Source organism: Salvelinus fontinalis, chromosome 5 (genome assembly GCF_029448725.1).
Source record: "Salvelinus fontinalis isolate EN_2023a chromosome 5, ASM2944872v1, whole genome shotgun sequence".
In the NCBI taxonomy this organism is placed as follows: domain Eukaryota; kingdom Metazoa; phylum Chordata; class Actinopteri; order Salmoniformes; family Salmonidae; genus Salvelinus; species Salvelinus fontinalis.
The window spans coordinates 47,173,713-47,193,803 of record NC_074669.1 but is presented as its reverse complement, the minus strand read 5'-3'; the positions used below and the strand labels follow the sequence as shown (position 1 = coordinate 47,193,803).

At 41.9% G+C, this 20,091-nt stretch overlaps 1 protein-coding gene across 1 annotated transcript in view; it reads left to right on the top strand.

Annotated features, from left to right (window-relative positions):
- The window catches only part of LOC129855721 (protein cramped-like), a 109,932-nt gene extending 105,480 nt beyond the window's left edge, over window positions 1-4,452 (top strand). The window contains exon 20 of the mRNA XM_055923676.1: window positions 3,226-4,452. Coding sequence (XP_055779651.1) covers window positions 3,226-3,315 — 90 coding nt within the window. The 3' untranslated portion in view covers window positions 3,316-4,452. The remainder of the gene's footprint in view (window positions 1-3,225) is intronic.
- The last annotated feature ends 15,639 nt before the right edge of the window (window positions 4,453-20,091 follow it).

Below are 20,091 nucleotides of genomic sequence, written 5' to 3'. Positions count from 1 at the left end.
AAGTTCGTAGAAACATGTCAAACGTTTTAAATAATCAATCCTCAGGTTGTTTTTATCAATAAACGATAATATTTCAACCAGACTGTAAACTATTCATTACTGGAGAGAAAGAAAATGTCGAGCAACCAGTGTCGAGCGCATCAACTAATGGAGGGACATCCGTGTATCCACTGACGCGTTTTGATAAATCTCGCTCATTTTTCAAAATAAAAGCTTGAAACTATGTCTAAAGACTGTTCACACCCTGAGGAAGCCACAGGAAAATAAATCTGGTTGATATCCCTTTAAATGGAGGAAAGACAGGCAATGGAACAGGGATTTTTCTAAATAAGAGTCACTTCCGGGTTGGATTTCCTCACATTTTCGCCTGCAAAATCAGTTCTGTTATACTCACAGACAATATTTTGACAGTTTTGGAAACTTTAGAGTGTTTTCTATCCTACTCTGTCAATTATATGCATATTCTAGCATCTGGACCTGAGAAATAGGCAGCTTACAATGGGAACGTTATTTTTCCAAACATAAAAATTCTGCCCCCTAGTTAAGCATTTGTACACCTGAAGTTCCAGGTGTGGGATTTTGGTGGACAGACATGTACCAGGTAATTATATGAATACAAGCCTTTCATGTATATGCATAAACACATAGACTTTGTTAAGTGTAAAAGGAAGACAGCAGCTTCCTCAAGGCATCACAGCTTGCCATTCATTATTTTGCCACATCTCTTTGAATCACAGGTTTGGCCTACTTTCCTCTGCTCACCAGTCAAATTAAATTTGATTGGTCACATGTAGCAGATAATGCGAGTAAAGCGAAATGCTTGTGCTTCTAGTTCCGACTATGCAGTAAAATCTAACAAGTAATCTCACAATTTCACAACAACTACCTTATACACACAAATGTAAAGGGATGAATAAGAATATATACATATAAATATATGGATTAGCGATGGCATAGGCAGATGCAGTAGATGGTGCAGAATACAGTATATGCATGAGATGAGTAATGTAGGATATGTAAACATTATTAAAAGTGCCGTTATTTAAAGTGACTAGTGATACCTCTATGTAAACATGATTTAAAGTGACACTTTTATTAAGTCTGTTTGGCTGTGGCCAGAGATTTGAGTCGATGTTGGCAGCAGTCTCTCTATGTTAGTGATGGCTGTTCAACAGTCTGATGGCCTTGAGATAGAAGCTGTTTTTCAGTCTCTCGGTCCCAGCTTTGATGCACATGTACTGACCTCGCTTTCTGGATGATAGCAGGGTGAACAGGCAGTGGCTCGGGTGGTTGTTGTCCTTGATGATCTTTTTGGCCTTCCTGTGACATCGGGTGCTGTAGGTGTCCTGGAGGGCAGGTCATTTTCTCCTGGTAATGCGTTGTGCAGACTGCACTACCCTCTGGAGAGCCTTGCGGTTGAGGGTGGTGCAATTGCCGTACCAGGCGGTGATACAGCCCGACAGGATGCTCTCGATTGTGCATCTGTAAAAGTTTGTGAGTGTTTTAGATGACAAGACAAATTTCTTCAGCCTCCTGAGGTTGAAGAGGAGCTACTGCGCCTTCTTCACCATGCTGTCTGTGTGGGTGGACCATTTCAGTTTGTCCATGATGTGTATGCCGAGGAACTTTCCACCTTCTACACTACTGTCCCGTCGATGTGGATGGGGGGGTGCTCCCTCTGCTGTTTCCTTTAGTCCACGATCATGTCCTTTGTTTTGTTGACGTTGAGTGAGAGGTTATTTTCCTGACACCACACTCCGAGGGCCCTCACCTCCTCCCTGTAGGCTGTCTCGTCGTTGTTGTTAATCAGGACTACCACTGTAGTGTCGTCTGCAAACTTGATTGAGTTGGAAGCGTGCATTGCCACGCAGTTATGGGTGTACAGGAGAGGGCTGAGAACACACCCTTGTGGGGCCCCAGTGTTGAGGATCAGCGGGGTGGAGATGTTGTTTCCTACCTTCACCACCTGGGCGCGGCCCGTCAGAAAGTCCAGGACCCAGTTGCACAGGGCGGGGTCGAGACCCAGGGTCTTTCCCCTAACCCTTGTTTCTCTTTCCCCTAACCCTTGTTTCTCTTTCCCCTATTCCTATTTTTCTACCCCAAACCCTGAGCTACTGAGCTAATTGATCAGTTCATTTATTGCCTTAATTCAACACACCTGGTCTTCCAGGTCGGTTAATCAAAAACATGCAGCACTCCAGGACCAGGGTTGCAAACCTCTGACATACTGTATCGGAGGGAACACACACTGCTTCATTATGAGATTTCTGCAATTATAGTACAACCCAACAAAAGTGGCCACGATGTTGATCCCTCACTTAAGCCACACGTGTATGCAAACATTTAATTTCAGATTACATTACATACAGGTACTGTATTTGAATCCACAAATGACATTAACAATGATTAAATCATTTCAAAGGTCTTGGATAAAAACATACCGTAAGCCTATGTATGTGGCCGAGACGGTAAAATATCAGTGCCATCAACTTGCACTTATATCCAAGGCTGTCCGAGCGTGATACAAGGTTATGGTATCCCCCCAATAACAATATATGTTGTATTTCATACAGAGGAAACCCATCATCATCATCATCATCATCAATCCAGCTTCCGCTTATGGAGGTGTGGAAAGGCTACATTGGTGAGGCTGTTGGTGAGGCTACATTTCTCACCTCAATGTCTATCTGGTCATTAAGGCGGTCATGTCTAGCTATATACATGTCCTTGTATGAACAACAACCATTTTACTCATTCCATAACACACTTACATTTGACAGTGTGTAAGAAACAGAATGGGTCATGGTTTGCAGTACACCATAGTGCTACATTGTTGTTGTTTTTTACTAGAGGTCCCACATTACCAGAAAGGTGTGAATGTCCTTGACAATAGCAAAATTCTGGTAAATGGGATAGGAGACAGTGGTCAGCATAGTCCAGCAGTGAGTTTCCCCTGCAGCCTCAGGCCTGTCCAGTGCTGCCACACACACTGTTGTTCAATATGGCTTTTGTCTTCCCACTAGCATGCCATTTAGTATTATAAGATGAAGATGAATACGGGCCACGGTACAGTGTTTAGAATAATCTGCAGGGACATTCAAGTATGAATGTAGTTTGAAGAATGATTTCTCTTACTATTTTACATTACATAATAAACATACACTACTACTATTGAAAAACAGGAATTATTCTAAACCTTGTGTTTTCTGTGTTGCTTTTTTACAGAGAGACGCACGAATACTCATCATACAGTATGTCCTGACCTGGGGTTTGTCTGAAGTTCGGAAGCAGCCTCACACAAACCAACATTTTTAGAGTGATAATGCGGTATCCAGTCACGGTCATGTTCTGTATAAGAATCAGCAATATTCTGTCATTATGAATAGATTTGTCTTGAAATCCATTTTCCTTATCTTATCCTGACACTTTTTGTTTGCTTTTCAGATGTTTTGTCTTTTATGCTACTTTGTCCTGCCCCCGTCTCTCTGTACATTTGCCATCTGGGAGCACATCCTTTGCTGTCTGGATGCACATCCTGATTCTCCACCCAAAGTGTTCAGTTGTAGCATCAGAGACCGGGGTGCATGGGGCCAGGGCTGTATTCAGCAGGGCACAATGTTGTGGAACCTTTAGATAGAAATGTATTGAATGGAACAAGCATGCCTCGTTGACTATAGAATCACAAATCATGACAGCTTTATTCATGACAATTCTATATGCAACGTTCCACAATGTTTGCCTACTGAAAGTGCCCCAGGAAATAGAGGGTTCCAATCAGGGGTGTATTCAGTACACAAATGCTGTTCAGTTCCGTTTTGTTCTTAACTCCCTTACCTCTACTTCTCATTTTCCTAGCTTCCTTCCCTTGTTGCCTTTCCTTTTCTCCTTTCCCAGTTTCCTTCCATAATTTACTTTCCTCATATCCTAGCTCCCTTTCTTTCCTTTGCCATCTCTCTTTCCTTTCCTCCTTTTCTATTCTAGCTCCTCTACCTTTCCTGGCTTCCTTTGCTTAGCCATTAGTGTTCTTGATATTGTTGGAATTGGCTAAACTTTGAACATTGAGATTTTAAATTAATGATAGGATATGAAAGAGACTGGGTGTTATGTTAGAAGTTAATGGTTCTCTGAAGAAAGACAGAAGGCTTTGGAATGTGTTTGATGGAGGAGAGGAGAGCGATGGGTTGATATAGGGAAGACAGATGGACATCTGTGTATTAGATGAAAGAGGGGTTGAGGTCAGGAGGTGAAGACAGATTCTCTTAAGAGAGTAATAAATGTTTGGAATCCTGTTACCCCCTTTATTAGCTTCCTGTAGAGCCATAAAATGTAAGGATTGGAGAGAAAGAGGAGTGTCTTAAGTGGGATGTATATAAATTGTGATGTCTGAAATGTTTTGCTGTCTGATTTCAGCTGTACGGAACCCTTGGGAAGAATAAACTTGGTTAAAGCTTCTCTAGTGTCCGTGGGTTATTTACTCTGAAAAATAAGAACCTAACAATATTAATATGTTCAACACTATTTGGATTGGGAAATTATAAATTGCTATGATTTTGTTTTACATTTGTGAATGATGTATGCAAGCTGGCTGAATTAAAAAATATGTTTTATGTCAGATCTAAATTAAAATACACTTCAAATAGTGATGAAATCAAATAAAAGTGTATTGGTTGTGTACACAGTTTAGCACATCAAAAGAGGGGGGTGGGGGCAATGCAAATAGTCTGATTAGATGTTCAGTAGTCTTATGGCTTGGGGGTAGAAGCCTCTTGGACCTAGACTTGGCGCTCCGGTATCGCTGCCGTGCGGTGGCAGAGAGAACAGTCTATGACTAGGGTGGCTGGAGTCTTTGACAATTTTTAGGGCCTTCCTCTGACACCTTACTGGCCGGCATGCACTACCCTCTGTAGTGCCTTGAGGTCAGAGGCCGAGCAGTTGCCATACCAGTTGCAACCAGTCAGGATGCTCTCGATGGTGCAGCTGTAGAACCTTTTGAGGATCTGAGGACCCATGGCAAATATTTCAGTCTCCTGAGGGGGAATAGGTTTTGTCGTGCAATCTTCACGACTGTCTTGGTGTGCTTGAACCATGTTAGTATGTTGGCGATATGGACACCAAGGAACTTGAAGCTCTCAACCTGCTCCACTACAGCCCTGTCGATGAGAATGGGGAAGTGCTCGGTCCTTCTTTTCCTGTAGTTCACAATCTCCTTAGTCTTGAGCACGTTGAGGGAGAGTTTGTTGTCCTGGCACCACACGGCCAGGTCTCTGACCTCCTCCCTATACGCTGTCTCGTCGTCGTTGGTGATCAGGCCTACCACTGTTGTGTCATCGGCAAACTTGATGATGTTGGAGTCATGCCTGGCAGTGTAGTCATGAGTGAACAGGGAGTACAGGAGGGGACTGAGCACACATCTCTGAGGTGTTCCTCCCATGTTGAGGATCAGTGTGGCGGATGTGTTGTTACCTACCCTTACCACCTGAGGGGGTCCGTCAGGAAGTCCAGCATCCAGTTGCAGAGGGAGGTGTTTAGTCCCAGGTTCCTTAGCTTAGTGATGAACTTTGAGGGCACTATGGTGTTGAATGCTGAGCTGTAGTCTATGAATAGCATTCTCACAATAGGTGTTCCTTTTGTCTAGGTGTGAAAGGGCAGTGTGGAGTGCAATAGAGATTGCATCATCTGTAGATCTGTTGGGTCGGTATGCAAATTGGAGTGGGTCTAGGGTTTCTGAGATAATGGTGTTGATGTGAGCCATGACCAGCCTTCATGGCAACAGTCCCTAGTTGGGAGACCAGATGCTGATGGAAGTGGTGTTGGAGGGCCAGTAGGAGGCACCATTTCCTCTGGTCTAAAAAAATATCCCAATGCCCCAGGGCAGTGATTGGGGAAATTGCCCTGTGTAGGGTACCATCTTTCTCATGGGATGTTAAACGGGTGTCCTGACTCTCTGTGGTCACTAAAGATCTCATGGCACTTATCGAAAGAGTAGTGGTGTTAACCTGGTGTCCTGGCTAAATTCTAAATCTGGCACTCACACGGTCACTTAATCATCCCCAGTTTACAATTGGCTCATTCATCCCCCTGTAACTATTCCCCAGATCGTTGCTGTAAATGAGAATGTGTTCTCAGTCAACTTACCTCGTAAAATAAAAGTCAATATTTAACCTGTCTAGGACTGGGGTACCGCTAGCGGCAATCCTCCCACATCCCACTGAAAAGGCAGAGCACGAAATTCCCAAAAAATATATTTTTTAAATATTTAACTTTCACACATTAACAAGTCCAATACAGCTAATGAAAGACACAGATCGTGTGAATCCAGCCAACATGTCCGATTTTTAAAATGTTTTACAGGGAAGACACAATATGTAAATATGTAAATCTATTAGCTAAACACATTAGCATAAGACACCATCTTTTCTTTGTCCACCAACACCAGTAGCTATCACCAATTCGGCTAAACTAAGATATTGATAGCCACTAACCAAGAAAAAACCTCATCAGATGACAGTCTGATAACATATTTATGGTATAGGATAGGTTTTGTTAGAAAAATGTGCATATTTCAGGTAGATATCATAGTTTACAATTGCACCCACCGTCACAAATGGACTAGAATAAATACATAGAGCAACGTGTTTACCTAATTACTAATCATCAAACATTTCGTAAAAATACACAGCATACACTAATCGAAAGACACAGATCCTGTGAATACAGACAATATTTTCAGATTTTCTAAGTGTCTTACAGCGAAAACACAATAAATCGTTATATTAGCATACCATATATGCAAACGTTACCAGAGCATTGATTCTAGCCAAAGAGAGCGATAACGTAAACATCGCCAAAATATATTAATTTTTTCACTAACCTTCTCAGAATTCTTCAGATGACACTCCTGTAACATCATATTACAACATACATATACAGTTTGTTCGAAAATGTGCATATTTAGCCACCAAAATCATGGTTAGACAATGACAAAAGTTGCCCAGCTGGTCAGACAATGTCGTGCGCCATATTAGACAGTGATCTAGTCGTATACATAAATACTCATAAACGTGACTAAAAAATATAGGGTGGACAGCGATTGATAGACAATTTAATTCTTAATACAATCGCTGATTTACATTTTTTAAATTATCCTTACTTTTCAATACAGTTTGCGCCAAGCGAAGCTACGTCTAACAAAATGGCGTCATAAGCGATTAACATTTTTTGACAGAAACACGATTTATCATAATAAATTGTTCCTACTTTGAGCTGTTCTTCCATCAGAATCTTGGGCAAATAATCCTTTCTTGGGTCTAATCGTCTTTTGGTCGAAAGCTGTCCTCTTGCCATGTGGAAATGCCCATTGCGTTCGGCATGAACTGGAACCGTGCCCAGAGATTCACAGTGTCTCAGAAATAAATGTCCCAAAATCGCACTAAACGGATATAAATTGCTATAAAACGGTTTAAATTAACTACCTTATGATGTTTTTAACTCCTATAACGAGTACAAACATGACCGGAGAAATATCACTGGCTACACTAATGCTTGGAAAAAGAGCAGGTCGGTGTCCACCGCGCGTCCGGCGCATCTGGAAAAGAGTTCCTACCTACACTTTTTTTTGTTTTATAGTGGCTGTGATTGCGCAATCGACACCATTCAAAGCGTCATCACGTAAAGGCATCCAGGGGAAGACGTAAGCAGTGTCTGTATCCTCATAGCGTTCACAGTGGCCTTTAAACTGACTCCAGATCAGGGGCCAAAATGTGTGAAATCTGACTCCATGTCAGGGAAATTGCTGTAGAATGAGTTCTGTTCCACTCAGAGACAAAATTTCAACGGCTATAGAAACTAGAGACCGTTTTCTATCCAATAATAATAATAATATGCATATTGTACGATCAAGAATTTAGTAGGAAGCCGTTTAAAAATTACACGATTTCCAGAAATAGTGACAACAGCACCCCCTAGCCTCAACAGGTTTTAAGAACAAGGAGATCCTTTGGAAAAGTTTCTTAGATTTAATGTCACAACAGCCTATTCTAAGTTGGCTGCCATTCATTTCAATGTGGAGGAACTGAATAGATTTTTCAGGGCATCAATAAATAATTGGCGTAATAAGACTAATAAAGGGCTTAAGTGATTTTATGTTTTCTTCTATGAGATAATATCAGTCTTAACATGACCTTTATCAATTATGAAGCCTTTATGTGCAAAAATGCTTTAAAAAATCACAATGTCACAAGAACAAAACATATAACATTTCTTAAGACTGTATTTACCAAATAAGTAATTTTCTGTTGTTTGTTTTCACAAAAACGCCATGAATTACCCCAATGCCATTCATTATCCCATGGCGAAGTTAGTGCCTACAAAAATACGCCATTACTATCTCTCTATAGCTGGAACAGGGAGCTGGCTGGATGAAGTGGCACCCCCTGGGTTGCCCCAGCCTGTGCAGGGAGCTGGCTGAATGTAGTGGCACCCCCTGGTGGCTCTCACTGGGCCCTCTCCCCCCTTCTCCTTGGGGCAGGGAGTAGGCTGGATGTGGCTACAGTCGGGGGTCGGCTCCGGGTCCCTGGGTCGGCCCCAGTCCTCTCTGGGGGAATTTAGTGGCACCCCCATATCCCTGGGGAAGGGAGCTGGGTGGATGTATTAGCGCCCTCAGGTTGCCGAGGGAAGGGGTCGGCTCCCTTCTCTGGGGGACACCCCCTCTCACTTGGTCGACCTCAGAGAGCTGGCTGGATGTACTGGTGCCCATGGGCGGAGGTAGGCACCCCTCTCCGGGGGTCGGGCCCCCCTTCCTAGGTCAGCCACAGCCCTCTCCGGCCCCTCCCCCCTATCCCTGCTGGCTGGAATGGCCCCCGTGCCTAGGGGTCAGCCCACTCAGTCTCTGGAGCGAGACGCTAGACAGAGTCTCTGGGTTAGAGCGTTAACATCACCTGTAAATGCACACTGGACAGTTGTAATGAACGCGTGTAAAAATGACCATAACAAACGTTCTAAATCACCTGTAAATACTCACTGAACAGGTGTAATGAACGCATGTAAAAATGACCATAACACGCGTTCTAATCACCTGTAAATGCAGACTGAACAGGTGTAATGAACGTGGGTAAAAATTCCCATAACCCACTGAAATTGTATCCATGTGCATACTACTATCGTGGAAATTCTTACACAGGGACCCTCGAAGTCAATCTTGTATGAATCATTGTTTATTGTCAGTGCGCTAGAGAGGTTCCAACCAACTCAATGCACCACATGTCAATCAGGAGCTCTAACGGGGCAGTCCCATTAGTTCCCTTATATACTGACAAGTTCTATTTGCATGATTTAGCTTATTCATCACTCAATATTAATGTTTGCTTCATTCATGTGATGACCAATACTGGGTCATGCATTTGACAGACCAATACCTCACTAGGCTTCTGCTCTCTAAACTGAGATATCCCTTTCTCTAAACAAGGTTCTGGGTGTACTGCCAAATTGATCCTCACTATCAGTATCTGCAATCAGTAACAGAAATGTATTAATAGAAAAGCACCAACATAACATTTTCCATCACACTACTCAGAAAAACTGTCCCCTGCAGAGGGACTACGACATCGGCAACCAGGACCTCTTGGCGGTGAAGTTGGCATTAATGGAGTGGAGACTGTCTGACGGGATTGGCTGTTGACCTGGGCGCACACATCTCTCGTCGCTGGACACCCAGGTATCACCTGCACTGTTCAATCTATCTCCAGAAACTACTGGTGGCCCATCTTGGCGCAGGACGTCACTCACTATGTCAACTCCTGCTCCGTGTGCCCAAACTAAAAAGCCCAAACTAAATCTCCCTGGCATGCTCCAGCAGGGAAACTCCTTTCCGTGCCTCAGTGGCCTTGGTCTCATCTGTCCATTCTTTGTCACTGATCTCCACTCTTCTGATGGTTTCACTACTATTATGGTTGTTTTGGACATTCTCTAAATCATGGCGTTTTATCTCTCTCTCTGGTCTTCCTATCACTCTCCAGGTCGCTGAGGCACTATGACCTTCCGGAGAACATTGTCTCCGACCGTGGCCCTTAATTCACATCAGGAGTATGAAAAGCCTTCATAGAGAAGCTGGGGGTCACAGTCAGCCTTACTACCGGGTACCGGCATCAGTCCAACGGGCAGGTGGAGAGAATGAACCAGGAGCCGGGGAGGTTCCTTAGCAGTCCCTTTCAGGACCTGAAGGGGGAGGTGGCCTGGTTCCTTCCCTGGGTGTAGTACAACCAGAATTCACTGCGTCACTCCTCCACTGGGCTGACTCCCTTCCAGTGTGTCCTAGGATGGATATTAAGGTGCACAGAGGAGGTTTGGAACGATGCCCATGTGAGGCTCCAGTGCACCGTCCGCAGTCTGAAGGCGCAGGCGGACCGCCACCCCAGTCAGGTTCCGGTTTTCCATCCTGGTGATCGCATCTGGCTCTCCACCAGGAACCTCCCACTCTGCCCGCCCTTTAGGAAGCTGAGCCCCTGGTTTGTGTAGGAGGAAACACCATAGAACGGGCGACCATGTTAGCATGCATGCGCCCAGGTCTGTAGTGACACCACTAGCACTGCGATGCAGTGCCTTAGACCGCTGCGCCACTCGGGAGGCCCCAGTCTCCCTTTATTTAGCCCTCAGTAGCCTCAGTCTTCAGGCAGTATTAGTTTTGTTTTCATTCAGTACACTACTCCAGTTTGATTATCTTAATTTTTCTTATTATTAAACTCACCTTCTGCACCTGCTTCCTGACTCCCTGCGTATACGTTACAAATATCCTCTTCGATATCTCTTTTGTAATGGAGATGAATGATGATGAAAACGTTGATGACAAGGCCTTCCTCTTGGTGAGTATTTAATTTCTAACCCTTAGAGCAGGGGTTCCCAAATGTTTTTACTCGTGGACCCTCTTGCAGCATTGGTGAACATCCCGCACAGACAAGATTTGCTTAGAATTCCGTGGCATTATTTTATAATATGAAGAATACAATTGAACCTGGCGGAATAAAATAGAAAGTATATTTTCTCCAAATAATTTCCGAAGGAGTGCGCACACGTGGCTATTCTGTGTAGGGTCTATTTTTCTCCACAAAGTAAACTGCCTGTAACTCAGGCCCAGTTACTGCTTGTTACTCAGGATATGCATATAATTGGTACCATTGGATAGAAAACACTTTGAAGTTCGTAGAAATGTTAAAATAATGTATGAGACTATAAAACAATTGATATGGTAGGAGAAAATCCAAAGAAGAACCAACAGGAAAAAAAATGTTTTGAGAGCCCATGCTCTTTCAATGGAAAGCTATGGGTCCTATGCAATTCCAGCTCCCAGATTGCAAGTCCTATGGTTTCCACTAGAGGTCAAGAGTCTTTGTTCAAGGTGTCAGGCTTGTTTCTTCCCAAACAAGGAAGAATTTTGAGTTTTGGTACCGGGAGTCCGAGTTGGAAATCAGTCTGTGTGCGCGATGAAGAGGACGCGCACTTGCTAATTTAGCTTTTCTATTGAACATACTTCTTTCCGTTTTGAAATATTATAGTTTAATTACATATAAGGGTACCTGACGATTAAATAGAAACGTATTTTGACTTGTTTTAACAAAGTTTAGCGGTAGTTTTTTGGATTCATTTCTCTGCATGTTGAATGAGTGGATTACTCAAATCGATGGCGCCAACTAAACAGACTTTTTTGGGATAGAAAGAAGGATTTTATCTAACAAAACAACCATGCATGTTGTAGCTGGGACCCTTGGGATTGCAAATCAGAGGGAAATTTTCAAAAAATGTAATCGCTATTTGGGATTTTACGAAGCCTGTGCTGGTTGAAAAATATTTTGATGTGGGGCGCTGTCCTCAAACAACCGCATGGCATGCTTTCGCTGTAAAGCCTATTGTAAATCGGGCAATGCAGTTAGATTAACAAGAATTTAAGCTTTTAACCGATATAAGACACTTGTATGTACCTAGATGTTTAATATCCATAATTTTTATGATTATTTATTTGAATTGCGCGCCCTCCAATTTCACCCGCAGTTGTTGACAGGTGTCCTGCTGACGGGACGCCTATCCCTAAGAAGTTCTTCTATATGCTTAATTTAAAGTTAATTATGCAACTTTAGTTGTAATACAAACGTTTGGCTATATGCTTTGATTTTTTATACATTTTAAGGCTGCTTGATGGAACTCTACTGATGATTTTGAAAAAAAGATGCATGAAAGGCATGAGCTCTGCATTGTTTCTTGTGCAGGCTGCACACACTTCATCAGTCTCTCATTCACAATTTGACAAGCACTTGCTAATATTCTCACCAGGCCTCGAATTTCCCGGCGGCATCCCCCTTGTGTGGCCGTAATGCCCCATTAAAAATCAATGCCTTTTGCAGCAAAAGTGGCCGTTGTGCCCATGGGCTAAATATAATAATTATAATTCCCTTTTCCCAGCAGCCTTGCGCCGAAGCACCTCTCACTCACATGGCTCTCTCAGATATCTAAATTCTTATTAGCCAATGCACTTCATGTGATCGGGTCCTTCTCACAGGCATCTCAACTCTGAAATAGGCTACAAGTGAATACACACACAATGGGGATGCAACTGCATGCGTCCCTTATCGAATTCCGAGGCGCATATTGAAGATGTTAGAAGAACTGTCCACATTAAATTCTTGTCAGCCAACATGATGAGTAGGCCTAACGAACATCAAAAGCACTATCCTATGTCAATCTACTATCCCCCATAGTACAATAGTTGACCAATATTCCAAACATACTTTACGGGATGCGATAGATCCCAAATCAATACCACTCACATAAAAAAAAACATTTTTAAAGCAATGAGGCTGATGCAACAGTTAAGAACGTTTAGCTTAAAATGTTGATAAACTATTAGGCTATTTCTTTACATTATAAGCGCAGAAATGCGCACACAGCAGTAGGCTTTAGGAGCGAATGTTCTAAAATGCAATCAATTAGCAGGAAAACACTGACCGCAAATTTGATTATTCATGTAATGCTTTATTATAAAAGGTGTTTTTATCTTCCCCAAACTTTAAACTCACGTGTGTCACAAGAATTTTCAATCCCAATGATCATAACTAAACAATTATTTAAGCTTTGACCAATCCCCGAGGTTTGTAAGACCCTGGGTTTAATAATAATAAGGCAAAGACTCTGCTTCTGCAAAAGGACCGTAAGGTTTATTCAGAGAACGTTCTAAAGTCAAGAATGCAAAGACATGTCATTTTATAACTCCCACCCCCCCACCTACTTACACGCACACACAGACACACAAACAGTAGGTGGGATGTATCTTTCCCCACAGTCCACATTCCTCGTTTATCTCTACCAAGCTGGCAGTTCCATGCCGTTCCCTCCCTCCCTAGATTAGAGGGACCTTGACAGGGTCTCTTTCCTGTCGTAAGTTTTTCAGAGTTTCAACCAGGTCAGGTCATGTATAGTTCAATTGTCCTGTGTTTTCTCACCTTTAACTTGCCTCAACCAAACCTTATTGGATTTTAGACTAATCACTCTAATACATGTTACCTAATCTAATAATTACGTTTCAGGGTGGAATTCTTTAGTCATTACTTTAAACATATAAATTCCCTTATCACGTGCCACCTATGTATGCCAATTAAGCTCTACACAGGTTGTAAAGTGGATTCAAGAGGGGCCAATCAGCTTAAATCCAATAGTTTGGACATACACAATTTTCTGTAAATGGTTTTGCAGTAAAAATGGGGTCCATTCTGTGCAGATGGGATAATGGGACAATTTGGAGCAATGGCGGTCGGTGCAGTTTAAGATGAGGGAGGACACTTTTTTGTTGTTGTTGTTGCATGGTCTTACTTCTATTATTACAGCATATTGGATGACTGTCATTCTTACTCCATTCACCCAGTTCAATGTAACATCGATAGGTTTAGTCTACTACATGGTTAGAGCATGGGGCCAGTAATCGAAAGGTTGCTAGATCGAATCCCCGAGCTGACGAGGTAAAAATCTGTCATTCTGCCCCTGAACAAGGCACTTAACCCACTGTTCATAGGCCGTCAATGTAACTAACAATTTGTTAACTAACTTGCCTAGTTAAATAAAATAAATAAATACTTGCATTTTCCCTATAGCCATCATTAAGTTGCTAAACCTAGCCTATGAATGAAAGTTTATAACATAGGTTGTGAGAAATGTAAGTAATCAAGGTGACAGACAGTGACATATTCAATGCCGCCTTGCACACTCTTGCCTGCATCTAGATGATCTAGGGTGCAATCATTAGTCCAACAGTTGCAAATGAAAGTTTGTTTATCCCCGTTTCCTTCTGTTTGCTTCCGTTTATTAAGAAACATTTTTCCAACAGAATTGGGGTCATGATTACCCCCGTGATCACATGCAAAAGCAGTTAGTTCACTTTCATAGCAGCCACGTACAAACAGCATGATCACATCTACGCGCTCTCATAACACCTTTTCCCTTTGATTGTGGACTTCAGTGCACAACATATCAGCTGTCTGTGACCAGGCAAAAGTAAACTTGCCAAGCCAAACCATTTCATAAGCGCTACACACAGCCTACAGCGTTGTCACCATATTAGCAAACGTCATAGTCAACATAGTTACTAGAACTAACACTACAAATCATGCAGTACAGTGTACTGTCAGCAAGCAGTTTAGCAGTTACACCGGTGGGCCCGGGTGGCAATAGATTAATAAAACCAAAAGATTACCTTGACGACTTCCAGTGTTGGATAGCCATAGCAGCTAGCTAACATAGCATCCCTCTCTGAGTAAGCTAAACTAGGTGAAAGTGCAAAAAATACAACAATAGCTAGCTCTCTCTCTCGCTTCATTTTTGAAGAAATGTATTTGTTCAAAACTGTTCAAATATTGTCTTTCACTCTCTTTGAGTCAACTACTCACCACATTGTATGCACTGTAGTTGTCCAGAAGTTGTCATGATGACTGTGTACGTCCATGGAAGGGGGTGAGAACCAATTAGCCTCCTAGGTTTTGTACTTAATAGGGGGGCGCCATTTCGACTTTGTAAAAATTCGTTCCCAAATTAAACTGCCTCGTACTCAATTCTTGCTCGTACAATATGCATATTATTATTACTATTGGATAGAAAACACTCTCTAGTTTCTAAAACCGTTTGAATTATATCTGTGAGTAAAACAGAACTCAAGTTGCAGCTAACTTCCTGTCAGGAAGTGAGAAATCTGAAATGGGTGCTCTGTTCCAGGGTCAGTTAATTCAATTGCACGTAATCTATGAGTCGACATGCACTGCATACGGTTTCCCCTAGATGTCAGTAAGCAGTGAGAATTGGAATGGTGTTGCTAGGCAGATCGGAGGCCATATTAAAGGCTCTTGGAACCGGGGGTGCGCTCTTTTCAACGTTCGTCATGGCGCAAGACAGACCTCAGGATGGCATTCTGAAAAGCTCTCGTTATAGGCCTTAGATATATCCGGCTCTGATTTTTTTCGATATAGGTGTTAAAGACATCATAATGTAGTTATTTTAAACCGAGTTATATCCGTTTATATCAGTATATTGCGATTTTCGGATATTTCTTTGTGCTGCGTTATGAAGAGTTGGGCACGTCTGGGCCACATAGCTAATGTTTGCTGCCAATTCCTAAGTTGAAGACGTCAATCTACAACCGAGCAACGATGATTCTGGACAAAGGACCACTTGCACAAGATTCTGATGGAAGCTCATCAAAAAGTAAGTGGCCTGCTGGAGGTCATATTGCAGGGCTCTGGCAGTGCACCTCCTTGCACAAAGGCGGAGGTAGCGGTCCTGCTGCTGGGTTGTTGCCCTCCTACAGCCTCCTCCACGTCTCCTGATGTACTGGCCTGTCTCCTGGTAGCGCCTCCATGCTCTGGACACTACGCTGACAGACACAGCAAACCTTTTTGCCACAGCTCGCATTGATGTGCCATCCTGGATGAACTGCACTACCTGAGCCACTTGTGTGGGTTGTAGACTCCGTCTCATGCTACCACTAGAGTGAGAGCACCGCCAGCATTCAAAAGTGACCAAAACATCAGCCAGGAAGCATAGGAACTGAGAAGTGGTCTGTGGTCACCACCTGCAGAATCACTCCTTTTTTGGGGGTGTCTTGCTAATTGCCTATAATTTCCACCTTTTGTCTATTCCATTTGCACAACAGCATGTGAAATGTATTGTCAATCAGTGTTGCTTCCTAAGTGGACAGTTTGATTTCACAGAAGTGTGATTGACTTGGAGTTACATTGTGTTGTTTAAGTGTTCCCTTTATTTTTTTGAGCAGTGTATATATTGTGTAATATGATGTTATAGGACTGTCGTCTGATGAAGTTTTGAGAAGGTTAGTGAAATTTTTTATATCTTTTGCTGGTTTATTCGCTATCGCTAACGTGCATGAATCAATGCTGCTGTGTGGTTGGCTATTGTAGTAAGCTAATATAATGCTAAATTGTGTTTTTGCTGTAAAACACTTAAAGAATCTGAAATATTGGCTGGATTCACAAGATCTTTGTCTTTCATTTGCTGTACGCTGTGTATTTTTCATAAATGTTTTATGATGAGTATTTAGGTAATTCACGTTGCTCTCTGTAGTTATTCTAGTTGCTTTGGTGAGAGTTGTGATGGTGGCTGCAATGTAAAACTATGATTTATACCTGAAATATGCACATTTTTCGAACAAAACATATGCTATACAATAAATATGTTATCAGACAGTCATCTGATGAAGTTGTTTCTTGGTTAGTGACTATTTATATCTTTATTTGGTCTAATTTGTGATAGCTACCTATGCAGGAAAAAAATGGTGGGAAAAAAAAGTTGTGTCTTTTGCTATGGTGGTTAACTAATAGAAATACATATTGTGTCTTCCCTGTAAAACATTTTAAAAATCAGAAATGATGGCTGGATTCACAAGATGTGTATCTTTCATTTGGTGTCTTGGACTTGTGATTTCAGGAACATTTTATTATATGATATCCCTGTGGCTTTAGGCTAGGCTATGCTAGTCAGCTTTTTTGATGGGGGGGATCCCGGATCCGGGTTTGTGACTCGTTAGAGGTTTTAAGTCAACAGAAACTAGCTGCCCTCCGGCTACACCATATCCTACAAAGTGCTGCTGAGGCTATTGTAGAACTTAATTGCAAAACAGTGCGTTTTAATCAGTTATTTGGTGAAATATATTTAGTATAGTTTTATCTAAAAAGGATAACTTTAATGTTTCCCTATTTTTATGAAATTCAGTGAGGATGGTCCTCCACTGATTCGGCGTACAACGCATTTCTCATCCCAGGTTTGAGGTACGTTTTCCGCCGGCTCCTCAATGTCTTAGGGCATTTTCACATTAAATGTGTACCCTGTTTCGATTACCTGGAGCATTTGTGAGAATTCTACACGATAACTTTTGCTTTCACAAGACCTGAAAACAGTTTGATTGCGATTAGCAAAACACACATTCTACATCATGTTAGGGAGCTAGCTTGTTAACACATGCAAAAAAGTTCCACGCGACTCGCGCTGCCGTGTTACAATACCTGGTACTCTGGTCCTGAATCTTGAACCCGCTACTCATGCAGGTCCAGGATTCGTTTCAGCCTGAGTTCGTTTGCGTTTCACACATGCTTTATAGCGCGAATCGACACTAGTGCAGCTGTAAGCAAGCGGATCTGCTGGCTAAATAGAAACAAGCACACATTAACAAGTGACAGCTGCTGTTATGCTCCCGACCGTATACAATGACACAGTTTGGTCTTCTAGCTAGTTTACTTTGCAACAAGGCAGAACCCTCACGTTAAATACAGAAGAATCAGTCACTAGCTACATCAGTTGCTAAATTATTTTTAATATTTCACAACCAAGCCACCATACTAAAATTATGAGCCTAGCTAGTACTGCAGCTAATGACAGATGGCTAATAATAAGCTCAACATGACTAACCAAAGTGCCGCAAATATATGTTGCTATGCCGAATGACTTGACACACCTGAACCTGACACCTGTCCATCTGAATCGTCGTCAACATACAAAGGTTTATTATGATAATATTTGATAGTAATCTTTGAGATCCAAACACCGACTGTAGAAAGTAACCCGGAAACAGCTAAGAAAGTTTAATTCCAGCCAATCAGTTGTGACGTTAAAAGGGTTTCTGCCAATCACGTATAGGCTGTCCAACAGTGGGTGAGCATTATTTCTAACCCGGGTTATCCCATTTTTTAACAGGTGGAAACAGGTTGTATTCCTTTAGTTTACAATAGTTTAAACTCTACACATTTTATATCTGTCACAGTCACACCAAAGCATCACCAAAGATGATGGATATACTGACAAGATACAGATCTCTCCGCCTTAACAATGGTAGTCGTTATCCACGAAGCGGAACATCAGGCTGTCCTTTCTCATTATACATCTCATTATTGTAATCCTGTTTTGAATATTCAATGAGGGTTATTGACGTCAACCGCCTGTATGCTACTACTAGGCTCATGTCATGAATATGCGTAGCCATATCAAGACAACTCTGAGAAAAAAAACACTTTATATCTAAGTTGCCGGGAAGTCACGTTTACTACTTATATCAGTACACTAGTAACAACTTAAGCATTAAGAAACTTCTATTTGATCAAATAAGCCATTCATATTTCTGTTGACCAATTTGACACTCATTGACCTCCATTCAAAAACCCATTGCTTGGTGTGCGAAACAAAAATATGCCACCTGCTGGAGGGAGACAGATTTTCCACCGACATGGGCCTCTCTTTTCTCTGGTATCACACGATTCTCAACTGATATCGACTCTCAAATTCATATCAAGATGATCCAAAGCTGGAGGTAATAATATAGCACAATTACTGTACATTTTGTAAGTATTTTAACTGCAGGCCCAACAAAGACATTGTTCATGGATGGGCATTGTTTAGTTTGTATAATATTTTGCAAAGCAGAAATGTGAAAGAAAACACAGGCAAACGGGGTATGTTGCCCTGTACTGATGATAGCCAAATACTTGGTTGGCTGGTTACATTTACAATGCAGTCATAATCAACACTTGCAAACCATTTCAAGCGTTGCAAAGAATGACAATCAGGCCCCCATCAAGCTGCAAAACCTGACCATTTCAAATAATAAATACAATTGGTTAGAAACACAAATGAATATTGCTCTCTCATTGAAATTTCCAAAGGCCTACAACAGCTTATTAATTTACTAGTGAGACATTTAGAAAAAAAAATAATAATTTAAACTACGAATTACCATTTTCTTGTAACCCGGCCAAGTCGAGTTACATGTATTTTACATCGCAAACGACCTGATTTTAAGATTAAAAAACACCACAAGACTACTGGCATCATTTGGGAATCAGATCCATATACACCGAGCATCCTCAAATGGCAGCTTCATTAAATAGTACCCGCAAAACACCACTCTCAACGTCAACAGTGAAGAGGCGAGAGACAGTTTGCGCTGTTCTGTGAAGGTACACAGCGTTGTACGAGATCTTCAGTTTCTTGGCAATTTCTCGCATGGAATAGCCTTCAAAACAAGAATAGACTGATGAGTTTCAGAAGACAGTCCTTTGTTTCTGGCCATTTTGAGCCTGTTATCAAACCCACAAATGCCGATACTCCAACTAGTCGAAAGGCCAGTTTTATTGCTCCTTTAATCAGAACAGTTTTCAGCTGTGCTAACATAATTGCAAAAGGGTTTCCTAATGATCAATTAGCCTTTTAAAATGATAGCTAATTCAAGTTTAACACGTGCCGTCGGGAAACACAGGAGTGATGGTTGCTGATAATGGGCCTCTGTACAACTATGTAGATATTCCAGAAAAGAAATCTGCTGTTTACAGCTACACTGTATTTCTGATCAATTTGATGTTATTTTAAAGAACAAAATTGCTTTGCTTTTCTTTCAAAACAAGGACATTTCTGAGTGATCTCAAACTTTTGATTTTATATGTTCCTTACATACACAACCCACTCCTACACTCACAGCAAGTCCCCATTAAGTGTAACAATCCCACAAAGAGCTCCATTTGGACAGGCTTTTTACCCATGACTGGATGTGTGTAAAGGACAAGA